General features: G+C 64.0%; 2 protein-coding genes across 10 annotated transcripts in view; one reads left to right on the top strand and one right to left on the bottom strand.

Annotated features, from left to right (window-relative positions):
* The window catches only part of AATK (apoptosis associated tyrosine kinase), a 32,982-nt gene extending 15,548 nt beyond the window's left edge, over positions 1–17,434 (top strand). For 4 of the 7 annotated variants that reach the window (XM_079133417.1, XM_079133421.1, XM_079133419.1 and 1 more), the window contains exons 2-14: positions 2,457–2,590; positions 5,153–5,300; positions 7,398–7,477; positions 7,792–7,910; positions 8,038–8,125; positions 9,044–9,177; positions 10,613–10,697; positions 10,769–10,890; positions 12,524–12,673; positions 12,980–15,539; positions 15,642–15,789; positions 15,964–16,176; positions 17,061–17,434. In XM_079133417.1, the coding sequence (XP_078989543.1) occupies positions 2,457–2,590; positions 5,153–5,300; positions 7,398–7,477; positions 7,792–7,910; positions 8,038–8,125; positions 9,044–9,177; positions 10,613–10,697; positions 10,769–10,890; positions 12,524–12,673; positions 12,980–15,539; positions 15,642–15,789; positions 15,964–16,176; positions 17,061–17,101 (4,022 nt within the window). In that variant the 3' untranslated portion in view covers positions 17,102–17,434. Of the gene's footprint in view, positions 1–1,412; positions 2,591–3,741; positions 4,020–5,152; positions 5,301–5,911; positions 7,317–7,397; positions 7,478–7,791; positions 7,911–8,037; positions 8,126–9,043; positions 9,178–10,612; positions 10,698–10,768; positions 10,891–12,523; positions 12,674–12,979; positions 15,540–15,641; positions 15,790–15,963; positions 16,177–17,060 lie in introns of those variants that run through there. The other 3 variants (XM_079133416.1, XM_079133418.1, XM_079133422.1) reach the window with 3 other exon arrangements.
* A 1,529-nt stretch (positions 17,435–18,963) lies between these two features.
* BAIAP2 (BAR/IMD domain containing adaptor protein 2) overlaps positions 18,964–21,597 on the bottom strand; it is a 62,182-nt gene continuing 59,548 nt past the window's right edge. For all 3 annotated transcript variants that reach the window (XM_079133431.1, XM_079133434.1, XM_079133433.1), the window contains one exon: positions 18,964–19,224. In XM_079133431.1, the coding sequence (XP_078989557.1) occupies positions 19,155–19,224 (70 nt within the window). In that variant the 3' untranslated portion in view covers positions 18,964–19,154. The remainder of the gene's footprint in view (positions 19,225–21,597) is intronic.

The following is a 21,597-nucleotide window of genomic DNA, read 5'->3' on the forward strand; positions in this document are numbered from 1 at the left end:
CCCTGCCCGAGGTCAGGGATCCCAGGGGTGGTGGGCTGTCCCACCCCGTGGGTCAGGAGCGGCCACTCTGCAGACACCTTTGCGAAGCCCTGAGCCATGGTTTTCTTACCTGTGAAGTGGGTTGACGGAGCAGGCTTGGGACAGGAAGGGTGTGTGTGCACCTGGGGCGTGTGCGTGCATGGGCACTGTGTGGCGTGTGCACGCGTGTCTGTAGCCTGCTCCCTTGGGGCTAGCGTCCATGGTGTCTTTGGTGCGTGGTTGTGTACGTGTGTGCACACGCGGGCACGCTCTATCCATGTCACCTGGCGCATGTGATGGGGCCCCAGAGCACTGTGCCTGGCCCTCGGATCCTTCTCTGTCCTAGGAGCTGACGCCCAGTGGGCCCCGCAGCAGGTGCCCCCTAAGTGGGCACAGCAGGGGCTCTGGGAGCCTCAGTGGAGGGTTTCAGGGTGGCCCAGAGCAGGGGACCAAGGGCCCAGCCAGCTTGCAGCCCAGGAACCACCTTCTACCTGGGGACACCCTTGGCTGTGGAGGGGCGGGAGAGGGGGGAGGGCGAGGCTCCCTGGTGACCTGGTCCTGTGTCCGTGTCTGCAAAGGTGCGGGTCTGGAGGAGGGTACTGCGGTTGCAGCTACGGTGGAGGCCGTGGTCTCTGCTGTCCCAGCAGCAAACCGCCTCAGGCTTTGGATGATCGAGCCACATCCTCCTGGTGTCCCCTGCTTGCTCTGGCGGGCCCTTTGGCCGACCCCCACCCCTGCACACTGCCTTCAGGTATGTGGGCACTGGGGCGGCCGGGGCGGAGCACCTGGGCCTCATCTGCCCGCCCTCCATGGCTGCTTGGTCCAGCACATGCTGCTGCATGAGCCCCATCTCGTGGCCCCTGGAGGTCAGTGGGGCGCCCCCTGTGGGGCCTCTACAGGAAGCAAGGGCCCAGGTGACTGAGAAGGCTGAGCATGGGCTTCCTGGGCCGCTCCTCCAGACCTGCTGCCCCGAGGCCCCCAGGGGCTGACCCAGCCTGTTTGTCCCACAAGGCAGAGGTGGCAGGGGGCGTACTGATGGAGCTGGGTCCAGATGGAGATGTTCGCCATGGCAACAGTGCAGGGGTGCTCGCAGCTTCCTGGGGCTCAGGGCTGCTCGGTGCACCTTCAGGTCCATGCCCGTGGCGCCCAGCGTGGGGACACAGCGAGGGGGGTTCTTCTGTGCAAGGCCTGCACACTCACGCCCTGCAACGGCATCCACTCGGGGTGTGCCAACCTCTATGTGGGTCTCCAGCTCCAGGCTTTGCTGGATGACCTGCCCTTTTGTCCCGAGGCCCTGCCTGGTCCCCATCCTGGCTGCCCACGACCCCTCTCTGCCTCAGGTGTGGTTGAGGCCTGAGTGGATGCCCAGGTGTGTCTGCTGTCTTTCCAGGCCCCCTGTCAGTCCTCTCAGATGCCCTGTCGGGTCACAGGCCTGGTGGGCACAGTGGCCCTTGCCTTGCCGACCTGCCTCCTCACCAGTGGGTAGAATAGCTGCTGCCGTAGAGGGTCCTGGGTCAGTTGACAGAGTCTGAGGGGTCTGCTGGTGGCCACCAAGAGGTTGAGGGGCTCAGTGGCCGGAGGAGCTGGTGGAGGGACAGAGGGTCAGAGAAGGCCTCTGGGGTGGTGGACTGGAGCCTTGGGTGTGGCGTGGGGCAGGCAGGGTGGAGCTGCCAGCTCTGTGTACCCCTCTGTCCAGGCCTTGTCCAGGCCTTCTCTGGCCCCTCCGGGCCTCCGGATGAGCTGTTTCCCCCGAGCTCTGGCTCTTTGCAGAGGTCTGCTTTGGGAGCCAGACTCTGGCTCAGTAAGTGGGAGGATGTGTCAAGCTGTCCTGGGCACCTCAGTGTCCCCGTCTGGGATGAAGGAGCTCTTGTGAACTGGGCACTGTAGAAGGGGATTCTTGCTGCCTGCAGGACAGAAGTAGCACTGAGAGGTCTTGGTGGTAGGTCCAGTAGGGATCAGCCAGGAGCTGGGAAGAGCCCTGCTGCCCAGCAGATGCAGGGTCAGTGTGATCACCTCACCTTGGAGGCAGCTGTCCAGAGCCTGGCATGTGGCCAAGGGCCAGATCCACCATCTCCCCTGCTTGGCAGGGTCTGTGATTCCCCCTCCCAGCCTCAGAGGGACAAAGTTGGGTGACCCAAGTTCGAGGGTAACCCATGGTCCCCAGGGCCCTGACCTCCCAGAGAGGTACCCCCAAGCCCCAGAATTGCTAACGGGGCCTGCCCTGGCCAGGTTAGCAACCTGATATCCTATGGTGGGGTCAGAGCGGCACCCAGTGGTCAGCTGCAGAATGGCAGGCTGTGTCCACCTGCACCAGCTTGGTGGAGGCAAGGGTCTGGGGGGCCTCGGGCAAGGACTCAGCCCAGGCTGCAGAGTCCAGGGTGGACAGGTGGGCCCGGACCCCAAGGCCCAGGCTGCCCTGCACGCTCCTTTCTCTACAGACGGCGCCCCGCTCAGCGAGCTCTCCTGGTCATCGTCCCTTGCTGTGCTGGCTGTGTCCTTCTCGGGACTCTTCACTGTCATTGTCCTCATGCTGGCCTGCCTGTGCTGCAAGAAGGGAGGCATCGGGTTCAAGGTGAGGGCTGGGGTCCACGGGACTGTCTGTGGGACCCTGAGGGCCTGGCCTGGGGCTCCCACTCAACCCTGAACTCTCTTCCTTCCTGCGTCCACCAAGGCAGCCGCTGGGAGGCCGGTGCCACCTGGGGCCATCTGGACACTGGCCTGGATCCCACTCACCGCCTCCCCCACTTGAGCTGCTGTCTGTGGGGATGCTTGGGATGGCTGGGGGTGATCTGGGGGATACGGAGGCTCGGAGCTGGGGTGGGAAGGGGCTTGCCCGCAGAGGCCCCGGCCAAGTGGAGGAGGCGTCTCTGGGATACCAGATCTGCTCATCCCGTCAGAGGGAATCTGAGCCATGCAGACACGCTTCTCTGGTCCCCAGACTGCCCTTTGGAGTCGCCTTTGGAGTACAGTTCTGGAAGCCCGGGCGCCTGCTCTCCCTGACTGTGGCCAGCCCTTAGGTGGTGGGACACTCGAGATGAGGCCTCCCCTCCACAGACAGTGGCTGAGGGCCATCCCTTGGGTGCTGTCCCTCACTCTGCAAGCCCCCACACCTGCCCAACTCGGCTGTGCCCCTGAGCAGGGAGGCCTGGGTGGGAAGGCACGAACCTGCACCCTACGCAGAGGCACTGCCCAGGGCTGGTGGCCTCGATCTTGCAGGTCAGCACATTGCACGTCAAGGCCTGGCCGTTCTTGCACCCACGCAGGCTGGGAGGTCAGATTCCTGGGCTGGGGGAGGTCAGGGTGGGCAGGGCCTCTGTGGCCACACTGTGTCCAGCTACATTCTAGGGGCACCTTCCTACCGGGTGACCCACACTCCAGCCACGTTGCCCCGTTTTGGAGTCCTAGAACCTTTTCCTGTCCCCAAAGTCATGTCACAGAGGGAGGCCAAGCGAGCCCTGGCAGGTGAGCCGCAGGAATGTGGCCTGCGCTTTCCCAAAGCCAACGTTTGCTGGCCACCTCATCCTACAGGGAGCTGAGGGCTGGGCCAGAGCTGCAAGGCCCCGGGGCTGTGGGGTCTTTGCTCCTGCCAGGTGCCCCCTCCTGGGGGCATGGCAGGCGGGCCCAGGCAAGGCCGGGTGTTTCTCTAGAGGGTTCTGAGACCAGGGCCTCAAGGGTATGTGGGCAGGGGTGGGGGCAGGGTAGAACTGGTGGGGCCATTGTGCAGCAGCCCCTCCTCAGGGCCCCTGAGAACAAGGCCTCACACAAGGGCTGGCAGCAACTCCCTCCTACCCATGCCCTCCTCACCTCCTTGGGCACATGGTGCCCGGAACATTCCAGCACTAGCGTGCCTTGGTGGGAGGGCCTGGCTCCATAGTGGGCTCCCTGGCAGCTCCCCTTCCGGAGCTGTGCTGGGTGGCTGGCAGGCCCTCATGCTCACTCTGTGCTACCTGATCACCCGCTGCTCTGGCAGGACCCAGCGGGCCTCCAGGCCACACGGGCAGGTAATGGACTGCAGCCAGTGCCCACCTGAGTGGGAAGCAGGCACTGGCAGAGCCCAGGAGTGTGAGTTAGAGGGCCAGGGGGGTCCTAGGGTGGTCTCCTGGGCCCTGGGGAGGGGTCTCCACAGGCACCAGCCCCTGCCCTGTCCCCAAGGGGCTCTATATCTGCATGGGGACCTTGACTGCCTGCAGGGACACTGACAGCCTAGCCAGCTCTGAGACCCAGGCCCCTTCCTCCTCATCCAGGTGTCTGTCCACAGAGCACAGGTCCTGAGTGGGTGGCCAGGCTTCAGTTTCTCAGGAAGTCCCTGGACCCCACTCGTCTCTTCCTGCCTGGGCATTGGGGGTTGCTGAGGGGACAGTGTGGCCGGGACTGGTGTGCCGTGTGCATAGGGACGTGCCGTTATTACTTGATCTGCACTTGTTTTAAGTCCTGCCTGGGAGGTGCCCAGAGACTTTGGCTGGCCTTAGGGATATGCTCTGGACCTGGGGTTGCCTGGTGCTGCCCATTGTCAGGCCCTGGAGGTCCCAGAGAGCAGTACAGCCAGGTGAAGGCCAGGGGCTGCCTGCCCGCTGAGGGGCAGTGGGCCAGGCTGCCCCTCTGGGGTGAAGGTTGCCAGACTCATTGCTTCTTGCCTGGCCAGGGATGGGGGGGGGCACTTCGTTGCTTCTCCCAGAAGACTTGGGTGGCAGGGGAGGGTGATGTACCCCGTCTCCAGGCTGCCCCAAGGCAGAGGGGACCACTGCAGGACCCAGGGGTGAGGGACTTCTGGGGCAGGGCTAGCTGAGGCGTTGTCTGACTCTGCATGGCCAGGGAGGCTGTCCCCCACCTCTATCCCTGGGCTCTGCCTGCAGCTCCTTCTGTAAGCGGAGGCTGGCTCAGGCGGCTGGGGCTCCCAGTCCCTTGGTGGAGGCTGGACGCTGTGGCTTTAGCTTTGCCTTGGGTCCTCCTGGGGCATCTGGGCGGCACGGGACTGGGGGCAGGGCTCTGCAAGGGGAGATGGGAAGGAGCCGTCCAGGGCGCAGGGGTGGGGCCCCGACTGGGGGTCAGGTGCCCCGCTCTGGGGAGGTCCTCAGCCATGCCGCACCTCTGCTCGGGCCTCCCGGAGCCCAGCTCACGGGCGGCCCACCCGCAGGAGTTTGAGAATGCTGAGGGGGAGGAGTGTGTGGCCGACTGCTCGGCGCAGGGCTCCCCAGCGGCGGCGGCACAGAACGGGCCCGATGTGTACGTCTTGCCCCTCACCGAGGTCTCTCTGCCCATGGCCAAGCAGCCCGGTCGCTCAGGTGAGTGGGACAGGTAGGGCGAGGGGACGGGGCTCACCACCCTCCCTCACCTGCGTCTTGGCGTCGGACGCAGGTCCTCTGGGGAAGCCTGAGGACCCAGCTGCAGGGGTGGGGATGCACAGGGCCACATGGGGTGTGCAGTCCAGGGCTCGCTGGCTCCTCGATAGGCTGGACTGTGGCCGAAGGGGGCCAGTTGTCTACAGGTTTGGGGACAGCCCTACCTGGGGGCTGCTATGCACAGGGGTGGTGATGTGGGCAGGGTGGCCGAGCTCTCTGTTTCCGGGGTGGACACCCTTCTCTACTGTCTCCAGAATGCTTGACCCCAGATTCCGACCTCCTTGGGCCCCCACCCTGCAGGAGGCTGGACTCTGCTGTGCCTGCTCCCAGGCCAGGGGCTCTTGTGGGGCTCTGTGGGTGGGGCCAAGAGTTGCCTTTCCCTGGGGTCTGGAGTGGGGTGGTGGGAGGTGGGTGGGAGGGTGCAGGCTCGGCAGGATCTCTTCTTGTTTGTGCCTCTCCCGGTCAGGTTGGGAGTGTGCGTGTCCCTTCTCTCCTCATCCTGGAGCCAGTCCCCCTTGCTGACTACCACAGGAGCAGACATGGGGCCTGGACTCCAGAGGGGATATAAATGGCAGAGGCTCTGGAACCTAGTTCTGTCCTGGGCAGGGATGGGGTCCCTGGCCTCCAGCCACCACCTCCATGGCAGTCAGCTCTCAGGCCCCTCTGCCTGGGAGGTCCAGCCACTGGCTGTCCCCTGGCTGCCTACCCCAGGACCTCCAGGAACACCGAGGGAAGGGATGTCAGGCCAGGGAACCCTGCTGGACCCAAGGGGCTCTGTGGGTACGGAGGCAGGTTTCTGGGGTGAGAAGCCCACTCTGTGCCCTGGGCTGTGCCCTGTGGCCTTCCCTTTGGTGCTTCCAACCATGCCTGGCCTTCACCCCAGGCTGAGGGTTCAAGGCGTGGGCCTGGGCCTGCAGAGCAGACCTAGACAGGCCTCCAGCCTCCAGCCTGGGCCCAGGGCTCCATGTATGTCCCCACCCCCAAGGCTCCCGGATACTGTGAGGTTCCTGAGCCCTGTGCAGAAAGGAACAGGGACCACCCGGGAGCACTCTGCTTCCAGAGAGGGGAGAGACGGGATAAGGCTGGGGTCTGAGATTAGAAACGTGGGTATCCAGGGCCACCTATCCCAAGATGGCAGAGGAGCATGGCTCAGGCCTGTTCACCCCGCTCCCACTCCTGGCCTCCTGCCTCTGTGGCTGGCCCTGTGTCTATGACCAGGACCCCTGAGCTTGCACAGGGACAAGCAGGTCCTGAGACCCCAAGGTGGGAGGGAGTGTCCAGACAGACTGGGCTGCAGGTGAAGAGCCCTAGACCAGGAACCACGGCCCCCTTGCGAAGAAGTCTGCATCAGGTCAACGTTCCCTGGGCTCTGGGCTCTGCTGGCAGCTAGGCTTAGCCCTGCCCTGCCCTGCCCTCCAGACCGTTGGCGTGGGAGCAGAATTTGGGGAATCTGTTGGGGCATGAGTGGGTGCAGCTAGCCCTGGCCCTTCTTCCCGGACCCACACTGACCCTTCCTGCCTGCTGACCTCATCCAGCCTGGCCTTCAGGGAGAATGGGTCCAGTGTATCCCGTACGGGTCTGTGCCAAGCAGCCCCCAACAAAGGAGCCTTTGGTGTTCCTGGTGACGGATGCCAGCTTGCAGTAGGGGTGGGGGTGGCTGCTCTGGTGCCCTCCCCAGGCCTCCTGCCCTAGCATGAGCCTCCTGCCCCAGCCATCCCGCCGGCTTGGTGTTGCCTGTGCAGCCGATCTGGCTCCAGGGCCTGCTGTCTCTGACCTGCTTTGTCCTGGTGGCTGCAGGTGGCCGTTCCCCAGGCCTCCCTGGAGAAATGCCTGGCTGGAGCTTGCAGATCCACAGCTCCCCTGGGCAGCAGCTGGCCCTGCTCCTAAGGGACCCTGGCCCCTAATGGTGGCCCCCAGGTTTGGCCTGTGCCCTATGTGGCTGGTGCTGGGACACTCCGGGTAGCTCCCCAGGACAGGCCTGGGGGCAGAAGGTGGGTGGGGGAGGGGGGAGCGGGGCTCTGAGCCCCTGGCCCATTACAGTGCAGCTCCTCAAGTCCACGGACCTGGGTCGGCACAGCCTCCTGTACCTGAAGGAGATCGGCCACGGCTGGTTCGGGAAGGTGAGTGCACTGGCGGCTGGCGGGTGGGAGCGACAGGGGCAGTCTGCTCCTCCTAGGAACCACCGGGAGCGGAGCAGCCACGTGGCCCCGGCTTCCTCCCGACAGCCTGGATGGAGCGCCCGGGTCCCTCTCTCACTGTGGACCCCAGAGAGCCAGAAAGCCAGGGCCTGGGGGAACAGACACAGTGCTCAGAACGTTCCAGTCACAGGATTCCAAAGCCCACTCTGCAGAGGAGGAGCAAAGGGAGGACAGGGTGGAGGAAGAGGACTGAGAGCAGGGCTCCAGGAGGGGAGGGTGACGGGTGTGCCCGGCAGGTGTTCCTGGGCGAGGTCCACTCCGGAGTCAGCAGCACCCAGGTGGTGGTGAAGGAGCTGAAGGCCAGCGCCAGCGTGCAGGAGCAGATGCAGTTCCTGGAGGAGGCGCAGCCCTACAGGTGGGTGGCCCCTCGGGCAGAGGCCTGGCGGTGGGTGCCGCCAGCTGGGATGGCCCCTGTAAGAAGAGCAAGCTCCGTGCCTGCCCCGCCTGCCCTGTGCGTCAGGGAGGCCTGTGGGCTCTTGCAGGGCCCTGCAGCACAGCAACCTGCTCCAGTGCCTGGCCCAGTGCGCCGAGGTGACGCCGTACCTGCTGGTGATGGAGCTGTGCCCGCTGGTGAGTGGCTGTCTGCGGGAAGGCTGCCCCCCTCCCCAGCCCTCCGCTGCCAGATGGGGGTGGGCCTTGTTGAGTGGGGTCCCTTCTTGCCCTACCAGTAGACAGTGCTGCCCCAGGAGGCCCTGCTGAACCAGCTCCCAGAGGTGCATGCACAGAGAGGGTGACCCCCAGCACTAGGGATGGCTGTGGGGGCTCAGGACAGCATGGGCTTGGGGCTGCGGCTCCCGTGTCCCTGGGGGCTTCCCACCTGCCTGGGCTCCTCAGAGCAGCCTGGGGGTGGTGTTGCACAAGGCCCTGGCCAGCCATGGGGCTCTTGACCCTTCCTCAGTTGTGATCGAGAGAGCCTGGGTAGGCCACCTCCCGGGCAGACTCTGTCCCCTGCCTGCACATTGTCCCCTGGGCCCTGTGCATGTGCACAGCTCCAGCTGGCCTCTGGCAGGACGCAGGCCCTCATGCACCAGGGTCTGGACTCCCGGCACCGGGGCTTCTGGGAGCTGGACTGTGCAGCACTCGGGGGCTTCCAGCCAGCCAGTCCTGGCTCGCGTGGCAGTGAGCACATCCATTCAGGCTCGTGGTCTCGACCGTCCAAAGGGAGCTGGCCCTAGGGACTCCATAGGGCCAGTTGGCTGGGCCAGTGCAGAGAATGCATTCGGTGACGGGTCACCTATGGGTCATCCTGGTTGGCCCCTCTCCAGAAACAGCTTGGTCCTGGTCGCCAAGGGCCAGCTGCTGTGGGTGCAGTGCTCCTCTGGGTTGCCACCTTGTGGCTGATAGGCAGCCCTGGCTCAGGGCTCCGACCTGCATCCCAGCATGGGAGGGGTCAGGGGGTGGGCATGGGGCTGCCTGGAGCAGGGCACAAGCCTGCACTGGCGGTCACTTCCCAGCTGGCAGGTGACCGTTTGTGCTCCCTCTTGGCAGGGGGATCTCAAGGGTTACCTGCGGAGCTGCCGGGTGCCTGAGTCCATGGCACCCGACCCCCTGACCTTGCAGCGCATGGCCTGTGAGGTGGCCTGTGGAGTGTTGCACCTGCATCGAAACAACTACGTGCACAGGTGAGGGCAGGTGGGGCAGAGCTGGCCGGGTCCGTCTCGACCCTTGGATGGGTTTTCTCTGTGCCCAGCCCCTTGCCTGCAGAAAGGGTACCTGGTGGTTCCTCTTCCTGGGCCTTTTGAGGCGTCCCTGGGCAACCTCTGTTGCATTGAACAACTACCACATGAGGGTTTACTAGACTTTTTAAACCAGGAGGATGGGATTTGAAACCTGCTTTGTAGCAGGTCCACTGAAAGAAATGTATATTGTCCAGCTGGCCTGTGCTCTGTCCCGGAGGTGATCAGCAACGCCCAGGGGCCTCAGCCTGTCTCCATCAAGGCTAAAAGGAAGGGCTTAGCTGGGCCCTGGTAGCAGGGAGGCCCCGTCCTGCCTCAGCAGTCAGAAAGACAGGCCAGGATGTTCCCCAGACTGGGGGATGTGCTGGAAGAAGTGGCGATGGACGAGTGGCCCTGCCAGCCCTGGATGCCGCATGGGCCGTCCTCCCCAACAATATCCTGGTGCTGAGTGGTGACACAGGCAACTCCAGCATCAGTGATTTTGTTGAAGAGGGCAGCTGCCAGCTCCTGACCCTGCTGCGCCTGCCCCGCTGCTCCCACCCCAGGCCCCAGCTGTGGCCCAGGACGCCTGGCTCCTCTGCAGCGGTCCCCGGCACACAGACACAGGCCTCCTGGGATAGGGACAGGCTGGGCTGCTCCATCCCCACCGGGTCCTTGGCACAGCTGCGATGTGGAGGGTGCCCCCCACCACATACTGCCTGACTGCCTGTCCCCAGACAGCCACACAGCTCCCAGCCAGGCAGGAGGGTAAAACGCCACCTGGGCCAGTCACTGGGGTGGAGGTCACTCTAGGTGACCTGCATGCTGTTCCTGCCCTGGGGCTTCAGCAGGGCGGGACCAGGCTCTGAAACATGGGCTCTGGCCACTGGCAGGATGCCCTGGGACGCTCCATGGAGTCTCAGCTCCCAGAGAGCTGGAGCGGTGCTGAGTTCATGCCGGGAGGGGTGGTCCCCGGAGGAAAGCTGCAGACCACAGCAGGCTCTCTGTGGCCTAAGGTCCACTGCAGGGCAGGCCAGCAGAGGTACCCCAGAAGGGTAGAAGGGGCTGGGAGTTGGGTGCTAGTGCTGGCTGGGCAGTGCCTTCACTGGGGACCCTTGGACATGTCCTAGCCCTCTCTGGGCCTCTTTTCTTCATCTGCATAGTCACTTTCGAGGCCCTGTCCATGTGGCCTTCCAGAGTGCCCAGCGCAGGCTTGGGGCCAGGGCTCTGGGTAAGCATGGTGTACCCCTCGTGGGTAGCCTCTCAGACACCTCTTCCTGCCTACCTGCTGGGTGAGCCCAGGACACCCTGGGGGTGAGCTGTCCAGTTGTGGGCAGAGGACCCTCAGTGCTCAAGGCCCCCAGCCCAGCATACCCAGCTGACCCTGCCTCCCACCCCACAGCGACCTGGCCCTGCGAAGCTGCCTGCTCACAGCTGACCTGGCAGTGAAGATTGGCGACTACGGCCTGTCTCACTGCAAGTACAGGGTAAGTCGGGTGGGGCGGGGCCTGCAGGGGGCTGCCGCCTGGCAGGGCTGACCCTCCCTGTGGGCCCACAGGAAGACTACTTTGTGACTGCTGACCAGCTGTGGGTGCCCCTGCGCTGGATCGCACCCGAACTGGTGGATGAAGTGCACGGGAACCTGCTGGTGGTTGACCAGACCAAGACCAGCAACGTGTGGTGAGTGCACGTCCCCTGCAGCCAGGTGGCTCAGGAGGACCGGACTCCCCTGTCCAGGCTCAGCCTCGGGCTGCCTGGGGCTCAAATGAGGCCTCTAGCAAAAACAAAGGGTGCCTGCCATTCCAGTAACTCGGGAGGCTGAGGCAGGAAGATAGCAAGTTCAAGTCGAGTCTTGGCAACGCAGCAAGACCCTCAGCAAGCTAGTGAGATCCCTTCTAAATAAAGGACCAGGGATGTAGCTCAGTGGTAGAAGTGAACCCTGTTCAATCCCCCATTAAAAAACAGAGAGAAAGGACGGACATTGGCTTTGCAGGCCTGATGGGTTGCCCTGGCAGCCATCCAGCCATCCCGCATCTTTTGTGGGTGGGTGCAAGCCAGCCACTGCAGGAGAGTCTAGGGTGAGACAACATTGCGTGTCTGCCATACTGGCCTCAGGAGGTCATTGGGAGCCAGTGCCACCTGTAGCTGCAAATGCCAGAGGACTGGGCAGGTGTAGTGGGTGGGAACCCCATGCTGGTGGAGGGAGTCAAGGTGCTGGGCTGGCATTCAAACTAACAGTCAAAGGCACATTAAGTTCAAAATGCCACTACAGGTAGTAGTCACAGGTTGTCTGTCCTCGTGGGATGTGGGGCCTGAGTCACACCTGTGCCCCTGAGGAAGTCTGGGTGGGCTGCTGGCTTCCTTTGGGGAAGTGGAGGTCAGCCGTGCTGGGTGGAGGAGCAGAGAGGAGTGGGGCTGGGGTCTCCCAGGACTGCCTCCTGGAAGCCCGTTCTGAGCCCCAGTGCTGAGCCAGGCAGTGACCATTCTTTCCCTCCTGGCACTGCAGCCTTCAGAGGGACAGGGCTGAGCTGCTCTGGGGACTTGAAAAGTGCCAGCTTTCACAGTCCTGGGGCGGTCTCCTGCCACCAGGGTGCCCATTCCTGGCTGGCCCAGCCTCTGCTTCTGCCTCCTGGTGACAGTCAGAGCCTGCACCCTTCCTGACCCTGGACCAGTCACCCTTCCTGAACTTTTAGGGGCCTCCCCGAGGCCCTTGAACCATGCCCCATTGTGGACACTCCATCTCCCGTTCCCTATACTCAGGTGTCCCTTCCTGGTGTGCCCAAACCACTGCACTCTGGCTAGGGTCCCCAGTCACAGGGCTTTAACCTAGGTCAGAAACTTCTCCATTGCCAGAATAACTTTGTCCTTTACTCCCCAGCTTCCTGGGTCCAAAAGAGCCAGGTGAAGCCATGGCCCACTGGAAGGGACCCTGAGTTGCTCCCTCCAGCCCTGCCTGCCCCGGGCACTCCTGCTGGTTCCCCCAGCCCTACCCATGTCGGAGTGGGCTTATTCCTCTCTCAGCCTCAGGCCCCCAGGGCCAGTAGGTTCTGCCTGGTCTCCATGCCCTCCTTCCAGTGAATGAGTGAGTGGACAAATTGACTGGATTACAGGTTGCAAGAGCAATCTGGCTCTTGCTCGCTAGGCATCCTGGATGCTGAACTTGTCCTGGCCAGGTTGGCATGATCTGTTCTTGGGAGCCGGGTGGTACTGAGCTCTTTCCGCAGTGGCTGGCAGGATGGTGGAGCTGCCCCTGAGGTGTCCGTGGGTCCTGTGTGGCATGCCCAGCCCCATCTCACAGTGGTCTGCCCCGCAGGTCCCTGGGTGTGACCATCTGGGAGCTCTTCGAGTTGGGTGCACAGCCCTACCCCCACCACTCAGACCGGCAGGTGCTGGCTTACGCCGTGCGGGAGCAGCAGCTCAAGCTGCCCAAGCCCCAGTTGCAGCTGACCTTGTCTGACCGCTGGTGAGGACCTACGTCCCTGTACGGGGCTCAGAGTGGGGAGTGCTCTAAGTCCCAGGGCACAGGTGGCTCAATACAACTGTTGGGGTTCCAGCTCTCCCTGGCCCCACCCTCTGACCTCCCCTGGGGCCTCTGCACCCTGTAATCAGGAAAGGGGGATCTACCCTCAAACTGCTGGCTTCTTGGGGAATTGGGGTGTGGGGGAAGTAAGTGGGCGGCCCTTCACTGCCCTCAAGTCGCTGAGTCAGGAGAACAACTTCCACGTGGGGGGCTGGCATGGCCGGGTCCACCCATGGGGCCTCCCGGCAGGTACGAAGTGATGCAGTTCTGCTGGCTGCAGCCCGAGCAGCGGCCCACGGCCGAGGAGGTGCACCTGTTGCTGTCCTACCTGTGCGCCAAGGGCGCCACGGAAGCGGAAGAGGAGTTCGAGCGGCGCTGGCGCTCGCTGCGGCCAGGCGGGGGCGGCGCAGGCCCCGGGCCGGGCGCAGTGGGCCCAGCGCTGAGCGGTGCTCCGGAGCTCGCCGCCGCCTCCTCCTTCCCGCTGCTGGAGCAGTTCGCAGGCGACGGCTTCCACGCGGACGGCGACGACGTGCTGACAGTGACCGAGACAAGCCGCGGCCTCAACTTTGAGTACAAATGGGAGGCCGGTCGCGGCGCCGACGCCTTCCCGCCGACGGGGGGCGCGCCGAGCCCGGGCCGCACCTCGCGCCTGCAGGAGCTGTGCGCCCCCGACGGCGCGCCGCCGGGCGTGGTGCCTGTACTCAGCGCGCACAGCCCCTCTCTGGGCAGCGAGTACTTCATCCGCTTGGAGGAGGCCGCGCCTGCCGCCGGCCACGATCCTGACTGTGCTGACTGCGCCCCCAGCCCCCGCGCTGCCGTAGACCAAGACGACGACTCCGAAGGTAGCACTGCTGCCTCGCTGGCCATGGAGCCGCTGCTGGGCCACGCACCACCAGCCGAAGGCCCCAGGGGCCGCTGCAGTCACTACCAGAGCAGCAGCCGGGCCCGGGATCCACCCTCCCCCTCATTCTCACCCTCTCCCCGGGCCTCCATGCAAGCAGAGGATGCAGACTGGGGTGTAGCCGCCTTTTGCCCGCCATTCTTTGAGGACCCACTGGGAGTATCCCCACTGGGGAGCTCCAGGGCCCAGCCATCTCCTGGCCCGGAGGAGCTGGGGGAGGCTGAGGCACAAAGGGCTGCCCAGCGTGGACACTGGAGCTCCAACACTTCAGCCAACAACAACAGTGGCAGCCGTGACCCAGATTCCTGGGACCCAGGCCATGTGGGCAGCTGCACAGACCACTGCCTCAGCCCTGCACAGTCCCCAGGAGCCTCCCCTGAGCTGGGCCAACCTCTGGACCAGGAAGACCCCAGGGAGCCTCTGCTTGGGCCACAGACAGCCTCCCTGGGTCAGGAGCCAGGCGGACACATCAGTCCACCTCATCTGTGCCAGGTCATTTCCCCCTGCACAGAGGCAGCGATAAGTGGTGGTGACAACCCTCAGGCAGAACCCAAGCTGGCCCAGGAGGCTGAGGGCTCTGCTGGACCCCAGCTGCCCCTTCCTTCCATCCCCTCCCCATCCCATGAAGGAGCCCCACTTCCTTCAGAGGAGGCCAGCGCCCCTGATGCCCTTCCTGCCTCACCCACGCCCGCTACCAGCAGCCAGGTGACAGTTTCTGAGCCAGTCCCAACTCTGGACAACAGCAGCAGCTCTGCCGCACAGGAGGCACCCAGTAGTGAGGAGGAAGACACAACTGAGGCCACTTCAGGTGTCTTTACTGACTTGTCTAGCGATGGCCCCCAGGCTGAGAAGCCAGATATAGTGCCGGCCTTCCGATCTCTGCAGAAGCAGGTGGGGACCCCTGACTCCCTGGACTCGCTGGACATCCCGTCCTCAGCCAGTGATGGTGGCTGTGAGGTCTTCAGCCCATCAGCCACGGGCATCCCTGGTGGGCAGCCCCGTGCCCTGGACAGTGGCTATGACACTGAGAACTATGAGTCCCCTGAGTTTGTGCTCAAGGAGGCCCATGAGTCAAGTGTCCCTGGGGCCTTTGGAGAGCTGGCCTCCGAAGGTGGGAGTGAGGGACCTGACATGCTGCCGGCCTCCCTGGGAAGCCTCAGTGAGAAGAACCCCTACAGAGACTCTGCGTACTTCTCAGACCTGGACACTGAGTCTGAGCCCTCGGTGGGCCCCCAGAAGTGCAGTGAGGTCCAGGGCGTAGGGCTAGATCCAGACCTCAAGAGTCCACAGAGACCTGGGCCATCTGTACAGCCTACTCCCCAGCCAGGGGTGCTCCAGGAGGCACCAGGCACTGGCCACAAGGAGGCGCTGCCACCTTGTGAGGAGCCAGGTGCCTGCCCTGGTAGTCCTCGGGCAGAGCCTCCTGGGTCCCAGGATCCATCGGAGAGGCAGATTGTGCCCAGCCCCAGCCACTCTAAGTTTTTCCTGCTGACCCCAGTCCCACTGAGCTCAGAAGGAGAAGGAGCAGAGCTCCACAGGACCCCAGGACTGTGGTCCCCACTGGGGCGGACAGGGGGCTCAGGCGCCTCCAGAAACCCGCTCTGCTTAACACTGCCTGGCCACGTTGGGGCATTGGAGGGCCGGTCAGAGGAGGAGGAGGAGGACAGCGAAGACAGCGACGAGTCTGACGAAGAGCTCCGCTGCTACAGCATCCAGGAGCCCAGCGAGGACAGCGAGGACGAGTCCCCCGCCGTGCCAGTGGTGGTGGCTGAGAGCCAGAGCACGCGCAACCTGCGCAGCCTGCTCAAGATGCCCAGTCTGCTGTCCGAGGCCTTCTGCGAAGACCTGGAGCGAAAGAAGAAGGCTGTGTCCTTCTTCGACGACGTCACCGTCTACCTCTTTGACCAGGTGGGTAGCCGCCACCGGCGTCTGAGCTGGCCTGAGGCGCGGGGGGAGGGTGAGAATCGCCGCGGCTCCTGGCAAGAGCCACGTGGTTCTCCGTCCCTCTAGGAGAGCCCCACCCGGGAGCTCGGGGAGCCCTTCCCCGGCGCGAAGGAGTCGCCTCCCGCGCTTCTGGAGGGCAGCCCCGGCTCGCCCAGCGCCCCCGGACGGCCGCGACGGGACGACAGCTCGCGCGACTGCTCGGCGGCCCAGGACGGTGAGCCGGGGGCGGGGCCGTGGCGTCAGGGCCGGGGGCGGGGCCGCCCGGGGTGGGGCGGGGCCGTGGCGTCAGGGGGGGGCCGCCCGGGGCGGGGCGGGGCCGTGGCGTCAGGGGCGGGGCCAGGCCCTCCGCGGGCGCGAGGGACGCCAGTGACGCGGCGCCGACTTGCAGGCGGCGGATTCGAGTGGGACGACGGCTTTCCGCTGGCGCCCGCCAAGGCGGCGGCGGCGGCGGCGACCGCGCTGGACCCGGCCGCTCCCGCACTGGCCGCATCCCCCACGCCGGCCGCGCACACGCCCTTCTCGCGCTTCACCGTGTCGCCCGCGCCCGCGTCCCGCTTCTCCATCACGCACGTGTCGGACTCGGACGCCCCGTCCGTGGGAGGTGAGGCGCCGTGCGGCAGCGCGACGCGGCAGCAGGGAGGGACGTTGCGTGTCGCCTGTCTGCCCTGTCCCTTAGCAGCGGCCTGCCCAGACCGAGCTGACCGGTGTCTGGGCCCCTGGACCCGCCCCACTCTCAGGCTTCTGCCTTCTCCCTCCACAGCAGGCCGCTGGACACTGAGCACCCTACCCAACTTTCCCTGCTTGACCCTCGCTCCCCCAAATCCCCTGTAGCCTCTGCCACCAGAACCGGCCCTGCTAGGACACCCTCACCTAAGGCCTGCCCATCCCTACTTGCTAGTCATCGCAGGTGGCGGGGTTCTTGCCAGAAACCCCTGCAGGCTCTCTACCCAGGGCACCAGGGTGGCCACATCTAAGGCCCTTGGTGCTCAGGTGGTGCCCTACTTGGAGGAAGGGCCCTAGCCCACCCCTGCCTGCACTGCCAGGTGCCCAACCCACCCACTTGCTTGACAGGTTTCCTCAGATCCTGCTAGGATTCCCTCAAAGCCCACCTCCTCCCAGGAGCCTCCCCGCCTGCCTCTCATCCCTCAGACAGACCCAGCCCAATAGCGGTCCCCACCTATGGCTACAGTAGCCTTGGGGCAAGGGCCTGCCACCATCCCCAGGACAGACAGGCAGATTTTACCAGGGCACCCCGCCCCTACCCAGGCCTGTTTTCCCATCTGCTGGAGGACTTGGAGGGTGTTTGCTGAGTACTGCTGGGCCTGCTGGGCCTGAGGTGGTGCGAAGAGAAACAGGCCCACCTGGGCCCAGACCTGCAGGGGAGGGGCCTGGGCCTGGGCCTGGGCCTGGGCCTGGGCCTAGTGGGACTCTGGGGGAACGAACTGGGGCATCTCGCCGTGTGCTCATGTGCCACCCCCTTTGCAGGCCCTGCAGCAAGTGCTGGGGCTGGTTGCCCTGAGGCTTGAGACCCAGGCAGCCGCACTGTGAAGGCTGGCGTCACTGGAGCCCCTGCCGTCCTACCCAGGCAGCAGCGAGGATGGTGACTGGGAGTGAGTAGGGACTTATGACTGGCGGCAGCAGACTCCAGTGCCCATGGTGCCTGCTGCTGGAGGAGCAGGTGGAGGCCCTTCTTCAGCGTGGACAGTAGGACTGGCTGTGCATGGTCACTTGTGCTGCCCTGGGGGCAGAATGTGACCCTGAGGCGGGTTTGCTGTCGGCCCCTGGGGATGCCTGTGGGCCGATGGGTGTCTCTACATACACATATGCACACTTGAGAGAGGCCCACACCCTGGGCCTGCCTGGCCGCTACTGTTGGACTGCTTGGCCTTGGGCCTGGGGACCTACCTTTGGCCATAGGCCTGCATGCCTTGCCTGGCTGGCTCCCTTTCTGTGTTCACAGGATGTTCATGTCCTCAGCCAGGCAAGGCCTGACCCCCAGATGAGGTCAGGCCTTCAAATCTTCCTGTGCCCTTTCACCTGGGTCTGGGTTTGTTTGGTGCAAGAACAGACCCCTGGGCTCAGTGTTTCCAATGTCTTTATCTGAGTGACTGTTTCCCTTCACTGCCTCCACCCATAAGCCCCTCCCCACAGGGTCTGGGCTGCAAGAGAGGCCAAGAGGGGCTTCCAGGCCTCACTCCACCACTGGCCCTGTTCTAGAGCCAGGGCAGGTAGCTCCCCTCCTTGGGACAGCGCCTGGCCCCAGGCCCTGCAGCCAGGGGAGAGTGGGGGCTCCTGCCACAGGGATGTCGGGGAAGAGGCAGGGCTGGGGGACACAGGCAGCACAGGGAGTATTTTTGTAACCACGGTTGCTGGAGTGAATGGAAATGGGATGATTCTAAGTTATTGTTGCCAAAGAGATGTAAAGTTTATTGTTGCTTTGGGGGTGGGGAAGGGACGTTTGAGTTTGTGTGTGTGATTTTTTTTTTTAATTAGTTTGAGGCTTTGGAAGCTGGTGCAATGAGTTTCTTGTTCTTTTTTGTTTTTTTAAGAGAAACCACGCTAAGAAAAAAAACAATCTTAAAAAAAAAAAAAAAAAAACAATCTTGTGCTCAGTGTCTTCTGTGGTGTCTGCAGACAAAGCCCTGGGCATGCCTGAGGGGACCCGCTGCCAGCTGGCTGGGGGCTAGGAGGCACACCCGGGCGACCTGCTGCACTGCCAGGGCAGGGAGACCCCTGCAGCCCACTCTTCCTGGGTGAGGAGGGTGGATCCCAGACCTCCCTAGGGCGGTCCCCGGGCCCAGCAGTGGGTGGAAGAGGCAGGCAGACTTTGGAGCAGAGAGGCCATGGTTCCCTGCTGCTCCAGGCCTGTGTCCAGCCCACGTGTGCCCCCTGAGCACTGGTGCCAGCCTCCTGTGCAGCCTGGAGGCAGTGCAGCGAGCCAGGAGCTGCAGAGCTTCCCTGGAAGAGCTGTGGGGAACGAGCTCTGCTCGGGAGTTTTGAAGCCCTGTGTCCAGCCCAGCCCCTATAGGAAACAGCGGGGGAGTCCCACCCAGGAGTCCCAGGTAGAGTTCGGGACTCTACCAGCCAGCAGGCACACAGCTGGTGACCCAGGGCACACTGCCAGGAGCAGTTCTGGATGGGAAGTGGGGCTCGGGCAGGGTGGAAGCAGGGCAGAGCCCACTCCTCAGGAACGGCAGGCAGAGCCCCGGGGAAGCTACGTGCTAAGATGGATGGCTCTGGAGAACAGGGCCTAGCCCACAGGCCCAGTCACGCCTGGCACAGCTTGGGTGCAGGCAGCAGGAGCAGGCGCCCTTCCATCCACAGCTGATGCTCCTCCTGCGACCAGGGGCACCGGGGCTCACCGCCTGGGGCCAGAAGTTTCTGCCCTCAGAGGACCAGCAGGCCTGGGGTTCTCAGGGTCGCTTCCTGGCCAGCCTTGTCCAGGGGCCAACAACCCCAGGAGCAGCCAAGATTCAGAGGCTGAAGGGGGCTTGGGCGTTGGTCCTCCAAACAGGAACTCACAGGTGGTGACAGATCACTTATGTGGGTGGGGGCAGAGGGTGGCGATGTAGGTGGCTGTCAGCTGAGGAGGGGAGCAGACCTGTCATTGGTCACCGTCGGCTTCAGCTGGACGTTGGCAAAGGGATTCCTGAGGAGAGAAGAATGGTTTCAGTTTGGGACAGGTGCTCTGGGCAAGCCATGCCACCCAAACTGCCCTGGGACTCCCAGCAGGGACTCCAACAGCCCACCTCAGAACTAAGGGCCGTGGACAAAGCGGGTGCTGGGGCCAGGGCCAGGCACTCTCTGCAAAGCCTGCTGACCCCTGGTGCAGCCACCCTCTGTTCACCCCACATGCTGTGGGCAGGGCACCCCCACTTCAAACTGGCAACTCTCCCGGAGTGGCGTGGTGGGGGGGCAACTATGACCTAGCTCCAGAGGGTGCAATCAGGTGAGCCCCACACCAGACCAAGCCTGAGGAGTAGCCGGGCTGATGGCCCATCCACACACAGGACATAGCGTGGCAGGCCACACGAGCTGGCCCAGGCATGCAGGCGTCCTGCTGGAGACACACTGCAGACAGGTAGACACACAGACACGAGTGTGCTGGCACCTACAGGCTGGGGTGGGCGTGGTGGCCCCTGCCAAGGCCTGACCCTTCCTTGGCTGGGTGGCAGGTTCCCTCCCCAGTGCCCCGTGGCCGCAGCTGATGTACAAAGAGGACTCGAGAGACAAGAAGTGGAGATGGAACGAGATGAGCACAGAGGGCACAGCACCAGCCTGGTCCCCTGGGAGCCTCTCTTCACAGTCCCTATTGGGCTTGAGAGGACTCGCCCAGGCTGGGGCAGTGCGGGGCAGCAGCTGGGGGTCAGGCAGCTCCACAGGGACAGCACAGATGGTGCACGAACACGGACTCGCAGGCACAGGGCTGTGCTCCTGGGAAGTGGGCTGGGCCCTGGAGCCGTTACCTGGAGTGGGGTCACCTCTGGCCTGGCTGGGTCCTCGGGAGCCTGGGTGAGCCAGCAGCAGGCCTGCAGGCAAGCACTCCGTCCAGCATGCCCAGGAGAACGCCCGAGGGCAGGGGCATCTCCCTATGCTTTCCCAAGGACTTCATGTTTTCTACACATCCGAAACACCGTGAGGCTTGGAAAAGATGGGAGGAGGAGACAGGCCCACGTGGCTTGGAGGCTCACAGCTCAAGGTTTAGAGGCCAGCCTCTGGGCCTGCTCAGTGCTGGGCTTCTCTTTGCACTGGAGCCTGGTGGCCAGATGACAGTGAGGATCCCACTGCTGTTGAGCAGGGCCTGCTGCAGGCCTGGGGGTGGTCAGGCCTACCCATGGACCACTCCAGCTCCTGGAGAGGAGCTCCAAGGCCAGCAGGGCTTGGGGAGACTCGCAGCAGGGACAGAACTTTCTATGGAGGGTCTGCAACCGGGCAGAGGAACGGGCAGAACTGTGCCAGATGCCAGAGCTGGAGGGTGGCTCCAGACAAGTGCCCAGGGCAGAATGGCTGAGTCATCCACAGGAGGCACCTCATTCTCGCCCCCAAGACAACGCCCACCAAGCTCTCGCCAAAAGATGGCACCGGTCAGGATGGACGCAGGCGCTCAGACCTGGAGAGCCCTCTGCCAGGGTCTCCACTCTCTAACCCACTCCTTCCTGCTCCCTCAAACAGCGGAGCCGTCCACACTGAGTGTCCAGGGAACCAGGGCCTTGGGACCCTGAGCTCTGTCATTTCATCTAATGTGGTGGGAGGGCCAGGGCCCTGGGCCAGCTTCCCCAAGACCACAGACCCATGCCAAGAGGAGGGCCACCACCTCCAGGAGCTGGAAGAACAGATGCTCCCGAGTGACCCTGGGGAGCTAGCCGGGTGACTCCTTGGAGGTTGGGGCCTGACACTGAGTCCAAGGCCATGCCAAGTCTCCCTGTGTGTGTGCCAGTAGCAGATCCCATGGGCATTGTCCGCAAAGGAAGAGACGCTCCCTTGTGAACACGGTGGACAAGCAAAAAAGAACCTCCAGAGACAGATCCAGCTAGTGTGTGGCCTGCAAGGGAAAGTCACCAAGAAATGTCCAAAAGCAGAAGGAATAGAGAAGGAGCATGCCCAGTCAGGACGGCCACAGGGGCTGGGCACGCTGGCCTGGGGACACAGGAATGACCGGGGTTTTTGCACATGCAATGGCACCCTCTCCCAGGACGGATTGGGACTGCCCAGGCAGGGCGGGGCCGCCACGGCAGAGGTCATCTTGCAGCTGAGGCTCCAGGACTTGCCTGAATGGTCTGGCTGCCCACAGGCTGGGACACTGGCAGCTGCTTGTGAAGGACACTGTGACCAGGAACTTAGAAAAGTCTCTCCCTGCAGCCACATGGCTTGAATTCCAGGCTCATAAAACTCAGGAGCAGCGTGGACTTCAGGGTCATCAGATCATCTTCTGAGCCAACCACTCGCATGAGCAACGGGGATTCTGAGCAGAGGCTGCAGCCACCTGGAGCGCCAGGCCGCGCTCCGAGCTCTACCTGCGTGT

This window comes from Sciurus vulgaris (genome assembly GCF_902686455.1).
Source record: "Sciurus vulgaris genome assembly, chromosome: 3".
NCBI lineage: Eukaryota > Metazoa > Chordata > Mammalia > Rodentia > Sciuridae > Sciurus > Sciurus vulgaris.